Source organism: Ambystoma mexicanum, chromosome 13 (genome assembly GCF_040938575.1).
Source record: "Ambystoma mexicanum isolate Mex_15411 chromosome 13, UKY_AmexF1_1, whole genome shotgun sequence".
In the NCBI taxonomy this organism is placed as follows: Eukaryota; Metazoa; Chordata; class Amphibia; order Caudata; family Ambystomatidae; genus Ambystoma; species Ambystoma mexicanum.
This window is the reverse complement of record NC_090938.1, coordinates 652,196,083-652,206,986: the sequence shown is the minus strand read 5'-3', so window position 1 is coordinate 652,206,986 and position 10,904 is coordinate 652,196,083. Positions and strand designations below refer to the sequence as shown.

General features: G+C 50.1%; 1 protein-coding gene across 1 annotated transcript; it reads left to right on the top strand.

The window, feature by feature from the left end:
- The first annotated feature begins 5,794 nt into the window (after positions 1 to 5,794).
- On the top strand, positions 5,795 to 7,696 carry LOC138520488 (myb-related transcription factor, partner of profilin-like). Its single transcript, XM_069632852.1, has 2 exons — positions 5,795 to 6,191; positions 6,867 to 7,696. The coding sequence occupies exons 1-2, from the start codon at positions 5,795 to 5,797 to the stop codon at positions 7,694 to 7,696; spliced, it is 1,227 nt and encodes a 408-aa protein (XP_069488953.1).
- Positions 7,697 to 10,904: the final 3,208 nt, after the last annotated feature.

Here is a 10,904-nt window from a genome sequence, read left to right as displayed (position 1 = left end):
AATTAGAGCAAAGGGGAGCCCACACTCCTCAGCCTATGCCCCAGGCCCCATGCGGCACAAAGTGCGGCACGATAGAGGGCCTGGGGGGTTAGGCGCGGGGTGGGGGAACCAAACGGTGCGAATAGCAAGGGGAGGGGCAGCCAAGCGGCGCCCCCACCCACGGCGTTGCCAAGGGAACCAAACACTCAGGGGAAAAGGTGTGGGGAAAAACAACAGGGGGGCAGGAGGAAGTCCTGCCCCCAGCAAGCACAACAATGGGCCAACGGGGTATAAGTACCCCTACGAAAAGAAGGACAAGCACAATCAGGTAAGGAGCTCACCTATTACGGGTAAGCTCCCAGGGCCTGGAAAAGGGGGAGAAGAAAACGTTTTGCCACCCAACCCACCCAGCAAAAAAGCGAGGAGAAAGAACAAGGAACAGGAACGCTGAGTACTTCCTTCGGTACACGGTTGCAGAAAGTCGTAGGCGGCGGCACGTGTCCAGGAACGGATGCCCCGGGTAACTAAGACTCCAAACCTACATTGTTTACAGGTCTACGGCCATCTACCAGACTCATCTCAAAAGCGAGTGTTTCCCCGGAAGCGCTGATCAGACGTGTGCCTGACGTGGACCCTGCCCTTCTGTCTTTTCAGATCTAGGAGCAAGACGTGTGACTGACGTGTGACTGACTGCCCTAAATCGAGGGTTCTTCTGGAGCAGTGGTCAGCGACAGACGTGCGGCTGACTTCGCCCCAGCTCTGCTGGGTTTAGAGCCCATGGGCTAGTCGCCCAGAAGTGCCACTCTGCTTCTTTTGTGCCTGCCTGCCGTGTTAATCCTGGGCTGGTAGCAGTGATGTTTCGATCCCTCAGGGCAGGGTAGTCATCCTTGTTTCAGGTTTGAGGGTTCGTGTTGCTCCTTGGACAGTTTTACGTTTTTCAAAGAACTGTTTCACAGGGTCATCGGCTCCGCAAGAAACAGTGAAATGGGACAATTCAGGGGCATTTAAAGCCTCCCAGATCTCCCAGCTTGCTTCCCATGCAGGACAAAAGATTACGCTGACAATATTTAACACCGAAAGACAGAAAACACCTTAGATAAATAACCACACCCGTGTACATATTCGTGTTCTTATTGGACGACAAAGGCTTTCTCCGGTGACAAAAGATCAATTCTGTTGCGTGGATATGGTGGCGGCGGTTAGGCCAGCTGGGCATGCGCAGTTTATTCCACACACAACGACAAGGGCAGGTTGATTATCTGGTTAGGAGTCCTTTGTCTTTACCGAGCTGAAATGGTAATGAGTGATTTTACCCATTTTGGTAAAAGTTTGTTTATCTCCTATTGCTTGCAGCTTCACTGCACTGTAAACGAACGAAATGATATCACCCAACCCCTGCCTCATCACGGGAAGAGTGAGGGTAGCCTAAGAAAATGGGGGGAGGGTGTGTTTTGGCATCTGGCCATGTGAAATGGTTGTGTTTTTGCAGAGGCAGGACTTTAAATGGGCTGGGCCTAGCTGGCAGTCTTCAAAAAGTGATCCCCAGCACAGGCTCTGCCTGCCCCCCCCACTAGCCATAGAGGCACCAACCCCCTCAGGAAGCCCTTTCACTCAACAGAGCTGCCTACATGGCAGTGTAGTAACTGTGCTGAACATGTTGGGGGGACATGACATCTAAAGGAAAGGGGCCCCAGCCAAATGAGTTGAACAAAATGGTGTGCCACGAAAGTTGGGTGGGACAAACACCCTTGTCCCTCCTTAAAATTACGCCGATGACTGCATGGTTAAAGAGCTGCCTGTGGGGGTTGGCACTTCTGATTAGATAAAAAGGTGAGGTGGGAGCACCAAAAGGTATGATAGCAGTGCACCCATCTCCCCTTTGGCTTCATAATCAGAGGGGCAGACCCCGCAGGCAGCCCTTTAACCATGCAACTATGCAGAGTTAAAGGGCTCCCCGAGGGGGTTGGCGCCTCTTGTGTTGAAACAAAAGAAGAGATGGGCAAACTGTTAGCATTACTTTTGGTGCATCTACCTCTCCTTTTGTTTCTTAATCACAGGCTCCGAATGTGGGGAGTCAGAGCCTGTGATTAAAAAACAAAAGGAGAGGCGGGCGTGCCAAAGGGAATGATAGCAGCGTCCCCCTTCTCTCCTGCTTGGTTCCCACTGCCTGCTCAAGTTGGGAGCCAAGCAATTTCCAGCATCCCCACACACACTTAGGAGTTGCCAGCCATGACTCCTTGTTGTTAGAGCCTCAGCTCGATTCCTAGTCCCACTTAAAGCGTGCTACAGGGGACATTCTGTTGGCTTCAGTTCCATAGGAGGCACTGGGGACGATTCCTGGGACAAATCACCAAGGATTTTGGCCCTCGATTGGACAATGGGCAAAACTCCCAGAAGGTCTCAGCGGGCACGGTGCCCGGGCACATTATAGTGAGGTTTGAGGAAGCACTTAGCCTGTAATCCAGCATACCAAGAAAGGTGAACTGAGCGGCTGTAGTTTTCATATTCCAGCCAGCTCTTTCTCTGAGCTCAAAAGGTCACGCCTCCTAGGACCCTGCTCCTCTTTTATTGGGAGACTTTTGTTCTGTTAGGCTTCATACCGTGCCCTGATTCGCTGCTGACATTTGCATAGTAAATTCTTGGCTCGCTGGCAGTTCAGAAGGAGAGGGGGCCGTTATCTTTATAGGTATTGTTTATATAGCGCTTTCGCCAAAGTGCTTTACAGGGAGCGTATTTACATATATATATCAATGAAACACAATCAATGTTATTGTGCATTAAAGAAAATGCATGAAAATAAATACTACGTGAAACGTGAGAGCAGCCTATGGCACTCGTGGCTTGTTAGCTGAAAGTGCCTGTTGCACATATATGACAGAGTGACAACCACAGTTATATTCCACATTCTATCTTAAAATGGGAAAATACTTTCCTCTATAACCTTTGAACCCGTGGATGCATCTTCACCGAGCTGGCCAAGCCACTGAACTGGACAGGCTCGATTGAGCCGACCAAATTTGGAAAGATTCCAATCACTTCATCAAAAGTTAGAAGATGTGGAATAAAATAATTGTTTTTATTTTCACATGATGGAGATCCCCCATAGGATACTGGAAAGTCTTCAAGCCGATTTCTCAAAATTCGCCACTTCGATTTTCAAAGGATTTGGTACACATATACAATTCTTTAGAAACATGCACTCGGTAATGCAGCTGCTCAAAGGAAACAGTTAGCAACTCCTGTGACATTGCTACCTTACCTGTAATATTTTGACTCCAAACCAAATCAGTCAGTGGCTACGATCAACCCTGCTTGACCCACAGGTCTTTCTTGTCCAGGGGCACCTGACTTTGTAATTCATTTATTTGTGTCATCTGTACTGCAGTGTATGGGATTGCTAACTGCAACTGTTGGTTTGCTACCTTAGGATATGTGGTGAGATCTGGGTCCCTGTGATATGCCGCTTCTTTGGCGGCCTTATCTGCTTCATCATGCCAAGAGAAACAGGGTCAGTATTCTGGGTGTGGGCGGTGCATTTAATGACCGCTACTAGTGTTGGGCAGGACATCTAATAAGTTTGCGTGCAGTACAGGCTAGCCATTGGATTTCTGAGATGGGTGGAAATATTGCAGGGGAAATGTCATGCTTTCCAGCATCAAAAGTTGCTGAAATCCGACATTGTAGTGGGGAAACATGTGCTCCAGTGCATTGCGAGCATTTCTCAAAAGACTGCTACTTTTCTAATTTAAGAATGTTTTCTTAAACTTTCATTGAAACTAGAGAAGTTGTGCGGCAGTCTGAGAAACGCTATGTCCATAATGGGGAAAAGTGTGCTGTGGAGTGTACCGGCACCTCCCAGGGTACCTTTAATGAACGCCTCTTTAGGCTGGTGCAGGAAGCGTGTTCTGGTCTCTGAATACAGTCCCTGCCAGCCCCTTACATGTGAGTTGGTTGGCAAGGCTGTTGCCATGTGATAAATCACAGCTTTGCAGGAGTGGCGGACTTCATTTATTGCCGCCACTCCCGTATTACATCAGAATACATCTCTTCATAGAAAAGTGTCTTTCAACTCAGACACAGCACTTCTCCATTATTACACCCAGCTCAGAATAAGGCCCAGGGTCTTGCAAATGGCAGAGGTCTGCTGCACTAATTCAGTGTAACATAAGATGCTCAGTTACACAACCTTCAAAAGGTGAAAGATGTTTCCTGTGCGCTTAATGCTTACTTTTCTTTTTAAACAAACCAAACACACCACGGCCACTTTTCATGAGCATCTTCTGGAAAATAGACAAATGGCCCACTTTTTAGAGTAGGCTTTGAAGCTGGAGAGTTGGCAGAGCAGCGCTTCCCTGATGAAGGGTGACTGCAGGCCGGCTTACAGCTGCATGGAAAGCCTGGTGGGAGATGGTGGCAGTGCAGGCAGTAGCCAGTGACTCCATCGCAGAATATTTAGCACACACATTTATTTAGCACACACATTTTTTAGCACATACATTTATTTAGCACACACATTTATTTAGCACACACATTTATTTAGCACACACATTCAGGTAGCACACACATTCGTTTAGCACACACATTTGTTTAGCACACACATTTATTTAGCACACACATTTAGTTAGCACTCACATTTATTTAGCACACACATTTATTTAGCACACACATTCAGGTAGCACACACATTCAGGTAGCACACACATTCGTTTAGCTCATACATTGGTTTAGCACACACATTTAGTTAGCGCTCACATTTAGTTAGCGCTCACATTTATTTAGCACACACATTTAGTTAACACACACATTTATTTAGCACACACATTTAGTTGGTACACATATTTGTTTAGCACACACATTTGTTTAGCACACACATATAGTTAGCACTCAAATTTATTTAGCACACACATTTTCAAGTGCATTAGTCATTATTCATCACCAAGAAATTCATCTACAATATATAATTTACAAAAAGTTCCAGTACGTTTGGGAAAGGGGATAATGCTTTTTTAGGGGTGAGAGGCAGGGCTGGGAGTTAATGGAGGGACGTAGCGAGTACCCCTTCTGCCCCGCCATTTGCTGCGGCTCTGACTTTAAAATTGTTACATTTCAGAGAAAATAGTGGTCCCATGTGTTTTTACCACACCACACCATTTTCACTGCAGATTGTGTTGTGTTGTCACCAATATTTGGTTTACCATTTTTTTGTTTGCAGAAATGCAACCGCAACATCCTCCACCCCATACTGACTTACCCAAACACCACCCCCCCTTTTCATTTTGAGGCAAAACAAAATTGCTAATAAATACTGTGATGAAAAGTAGGCAATAAAAAGACTGGGTTCCAAAACAGGGGGTGAAAACGCATGGAACCGCGTACACATATCCATCTCTCCCTAGAACTGGAAGATATGGTGGCTCAAAAATAGAGAGAGCAGATGAAGACATAGGGCCTCATTACGAGTTCGCCGGTCCGGAATCCGTTGATTCCGTGACAACGTTGGCACCGTTTCCGCGACCGCAAGCATGCGGTATCAAATCCTGATTACGGCTTGTCGGTCGCGCGCACCAGACCATTGCGGAAAAGGTTTCACCGCCAGCACGGAAACACCCACGGACACGGATGTACCATGAAAAACAGCAGTGGAATATCCCCATCCGCCTCTGCTGTCCCGGACACGTAATTACCGGTTCCGGAAACACTGTGATCGTGGAAACCGGAAAGAGAGAGGAGGCCATTACTTACACCACAATCCACTGCCATCCTCTGAGACCACAGGGCATATCACCCCCTGGAGCAGCCAAACCCCCCCCACCACAATGGCATCTCACTTCGCGGCCACCAGGCAGCGCAAGCCACGGTTCAGTGAGGCAGAGCTGACGGTGCTCGTTGAGCACATTGTTGAAAATGCTGCCATGCTCTTCAGCGCCGACCGGAGCCGCAGCACCCAGCAGCGCCATAAGAAGGTCTGGGCAGAAGCTGCACGGAAGTGCACTGCTGTTGGGGTGACCGTGCGCACGGTTAAAGATTGTCACAAAAGGTGGGACGATCTATGGCTACGAGTGCGGAACCTGATTGCTGCCCATTGCCAGCACAGGCACAGGTGGAGGTCCAGCATCGCCACTAAAGCTGCAGTCGTGGGAGGAGAGGTGCAGCAGTATCCTGCACATCGAGGGGATACAGGGCGCGGAGTAAGCCCAACTGGTGATGCTGGAAGTACACATACTTTGAAGTCATGAGTGTGAATGCCCCTCCCCCAGCCAGGGCAGGAGTAACCCAATGCATCCACCAATGACCCCCCCCACCCCCCAGCTAGGGCAGGAGTGACCCAATACATCCACCAATGACCCCCCCACTCCCCAGCTAGAGCAGGAGTGAACCAATGCATCCACCAATGATTCCCTTTGATCCCCAGCCAGGGCAGGAGTGACCCAATGCATCCACCAATGACCCCCCCACCAGCCAGGGCAGGAGTGACCCAATGCATCCACCAATGACCCCCCCAGCCAGGGCAAGAGTGACCCAGTGCATCCACCAATGAACCCCCCAGCCAGGGCAGGAGTGACCCAATGCATCCACCAATTACCCCTCCCCCCCAGCCAGGGCAGGAGTGACCCAATGCATCCACCAATGAACCCCCTACCCCCCAGCCAGGGCAGGAGTGACCCAATGCATCCACCAATGACCCAGACAACAAGCAACACACACATAAGACATGCCCCCTGGACATACATACATGACTGAGTACAAACTGAGACACACACACCTGAGTGCATTGCCTGTTAAATGTGTGTACATGCAAGTGGGCAGAGATTGTGTAGTGTGATGCATGTGATGGACACATTCACATCCCACCACACAACTAATGGCATGCCCTCTATTCCCCCACAGGCACGTCAACTGAGAGTGACACAGCACAAGAGGCTACGCCACGTCCTCCTGCACGTGACCAACGCAACCGCCCTGTGCCGGATGCCATTGCCAGCACCACAGGGACACAGCCACCAGCACCATCAACATCAGGCACGGATGCCCCAATCCTCGTGGACAACCCTGTGCAGCCTGTTGCCACACAAGCAACACCCATCACCACATTGGCCACCGAAAGCAGCGCGTGTCCTGTTTGCACTGAGGAGGAGGCGCAATCCAGTGGAAACAGTGAGCCAGTTGTACTGTCAGATGATGCAGGACAGGAGCAGGAAGACATGGGTGACATTTCACCCCTCCTCCACCTGGAGTTCAGCCCCACAGGACTCCACAGCCCCTTGAGGTCGCCAACACCCTCGATGGCTGAAATGAGTGCACGCCTGCACCGCATCGAGAAACAACAAGCCAGCCTTGCACAGCTGGTGGAAAAGCATTTTGAGGAGGCTATGCAGCAGTGGGAGGAGGCGAGGCTGCAGCGCAAAAGCACTGCCACCTCAATACGTCGGCTGTCGAGGGCAATCGGTCGTTTCGCCACCACCAAAGTGACCTTGTCACGGCATGTCAGGGAGGGGAACAGCATAATGTCCTCCATTGCTGAGTCAATGTTGGTGACCCAGCAAGATTATTTTGGCCATGTGCCACCTGTCACGCCACCAGTGCCGTCCACCAGCACCACCCCATCCAGTTCCATGGCAAGCAGTCCACAGAGGCGCTCAAGCCAGCTGGCTGGCCCCTCTGGTAAGGACACATCTGCACAGAAGCGCGGGGGCGGAAATAGTGGGATGCACAAATGACTGTCCTCAAGACATTTAGGATTGTTTGGGTGTATGGGGGTGGGTACGTTGGGGAGGTGGGGGAGGTCCATTATGGGGTTGGTGGGTTGGGGCCTGGTTGGTGGTGGGTACATTGGGGAGGTGAGGGAGGTCCATTATCGGGTTAATGGGTTGGGGCCTGGTTGGAGGTGGGTACGTTGGGGGACACGGGTGTACAGCTTTCCCTTCCAATTCACCTACATCCCTGCATAGTTTAGAATAAATCACTGTTGAACATGAAGTGACGAGTGGACATCCTTGATTTGATTTGCATTGAATCCATTTATTGTCGTGCTACATGAATTAATGCCATGCTGTGCATGTAGAGTCTCTCAGAAGAAAATGTGAATGAGTGCATCCCGTGCATGTTGTCCATCCCGTGCACCCCTGCCAGGGAGTGCAGCCATCCCATCCCCATCCTCGTCATCATCATCCTCATCCACTTCATCATCATCCTCTGTGTCTGGGGGCAGAGGAACGTTCCTGCGCATGCACAGATTGTGCAACATGGCACACACAAGCACTATTTTACCCGTCTTCACTGGCTTGTACAGCAATGATCCGCCAGATAAGCTCAAGCCGCGGAACCTGGCCTTGAGTAATCCAAATGTTTTCTCTATTATGCCACGTGTCCGGACGTGTGCCAAGTTGTAGGCCTCCTCATGCCTGTTCCTTGTCCTTCGTATGGGCGTCATCAGCCATAGTGTGAGTGCATATCCTGCATCACCTACATGACATTGGAAGGAAGAGGACATGTCACTGTTTGTGGTTTCCATGTCTGGATCATATGAAGTACAATCATGTTTCATTAGTGATTCAGTCATATGGGGCATACAATGATCTGACGAGTGGGTGAATACCATTGAAGGGCCATTGGTGTACAAATTAGTGTTTTTTTTCATTGGCCAGGACTTGATGTGCACAGGTAGATGGCCATGACCTCATGTGTGGTAGGTAAGTATGGCATTGTGCAGTGATGTGCACACATGGAACAGTCAGTCAATGGTCACTGTGATTACGTTGTCAATTTACAATGGCAGATATGCACTCATCATGTGCATTGTGGGGGCACAGGGGCATTGGGCGGGTGGGGGACTCGCTTCATCATGTCATCCTTGCTTGTGGTGCTACAACATGTCTTGGGTGTGCTTCTCCTTTGGCAGGGTGGGTACGGGCACACTGTGGCCAAATGTATTGTTAAGCGATGCAATTTGTGGGGTGTGGTGACTGCCCATTCCATTGGCCAGTGGGTCATGCATTGTCATTTTTACCAAACCAGACACACAGGACATTGCCTTTGCCACCCCCTTTGCACACGGGTCATGCATGGGCAGTTGTACTCACCCAATAGCCATGTGCTTTGACCAGCATAGTGTTCCATATACCGTGGAAATGTCGAATTCCGCAGGACCATTGAGTCATGTGTCGACCCTGGGAAACGTGCAGAGCAATGGGTTAGCACTTGTCCAGCATCACATACCATCTGTACATTCAGTGAGTGGTATTATTTCCTATTGCGGTACACCAACTCCATTGCACGTGGTAATGTCAGCTCTTTGTGGGTGCAGTCTAATGCACCAATGCAATTTGGCATGCCAGCGATGGCATGGAAGGCCAACTTGGTGGCAATGACCTGGTCAGGGGTAAGGGGGAGGTAGATATGTTCCGACACATGGCGCAGCAGGGCATCCAGTACCTGGTCAAGTATTTTTGAGAAACAGGGTTGTGACAGCCCGTGCAGCTCACCAACAGTGTGCTGATACGTTCCAGTTCCAAAGAAATGCAGTACAAAGACCTTCTTCAGCAGGGGCGGGATTGCTGTCCGGGTGCCAATGCGGCTGCTGATGTCCTCCTCAATCATGGTGACGATGGACATGATTGTTGGACGGTCAAGCCGGTATAATGTGTGGATCTGCCCTGGGGTCAGGTTCCAGGGTGAGGCCCTGATGCAGAGTATTGGAGGCTGCCTGCGGGGTCGTGCCGGCCGCACATTTGGGTTTGTTATGGGTGCCGGCTTTGCTATATGCTGCCTGCGCCTCCTCCGCCTCCTCCTCCTCTGCTCCACTGCTGCCACAATGTGCACTGCTGCCTGTAGGTTCAATAACCCCAATGCTGCTACAGCGGCTGACTGCATGGTTGTGTTTGGAGTTGGCCTCGGTGTGTGCACCTGTGGGCTGATTCAGCTCACCTGCCACTGTTTAACGCCATCTGTGCGGTGGTGGCGGTACCGCCACGATGTTCATGGTATTTCCGCCATTTTTTTGCCTATGTTTCTGTGTCCATGCTTCTCGTAATGTGCGCAGTGTTACGTATTGCTGGTAACTGGGGGTGCGTTGGTGTGTCGATGCGCTGTTTCCGCTGACGCAGTTTCCGGGTGCGTTGTCTACACGGGAGTGGCTCCGAGGTGATGGTCTTTCCGGGATCGCAGGCCTGAATTCGCCGGTCTGGTAAACGGTGCCGGAACAGTTTTACCGGGACCGTTAAATCCAGACCGGCAAACTCGTAAGGCGGCCCATAGATTGGGGTCTGGAGAAGTAATGGGAAGGACAAGAAGGGCGAAAAATGCATAATGGGTGCAATAGGAGGCTCATGAAAGGAAGGCCCCAAGGCTGTGAAGTTTTAGAAAATATGAGTGCCCAATATTGTACCTAGTGTGTGTCATGGTCATGACGTCAGGGGCACAGGCATGCCGGGGTCGCATACACAGGAGACCTCGGTGGACACTGTCCTGGCGCCTTTGGCACCATGTTCATGAACAAAAGTAAACTAGAACATCCATTTAACACCAAAAAGCTTTTATCCCAATCATCCCCAATTTGATATTTCGGAGCTTCACTCCGATGTTGGTCTGCAAATCTTTTGTGTTTTTCTTTAGCTTGCTTTAGATGCTTCGCCACCTCTCCGAAGGCTTGTGTAATGGTGGCGGGCGTGTAGATTCCTTACGGCAGGCATTTCCAAGAGTAGAGGAGGGTCTAGGTTAGAGGTTTGTGGGTGTATCCTGTAAATTGTATAGAACAGACTTTGCCCAATGCTAGAGTGTAAAGAATTGTTATAGGCATGCTCGGCTATCCATAGAACATATTTCCAATTTCCTTCTGTTTGGTGTAGCATGCATCTCAAGTATTGTTCCAGAGTTTGCTTGGTTCTCTCGGTCTGACCATCGGTTTGAGGGTGTTGGCTAGTGGAGAGC

Bases quoted from the DNA above. Each gene is read 5' to 3' on its own strand.
- LOC138520488 (XM_069632852.1), top strand. From the start codon at position 5,795: ATGGCATCTCACTTCGCGGCCACCAGGCAGCGCAAGCCACGGTTCAGT. The intron at 6,192-6,866 runs GTACACATACTT...ATTCCCCCACAG, and splicing joins CCCAACTGGTGATGCTGGAA to GCACGTCAACTGAGAGTGAC.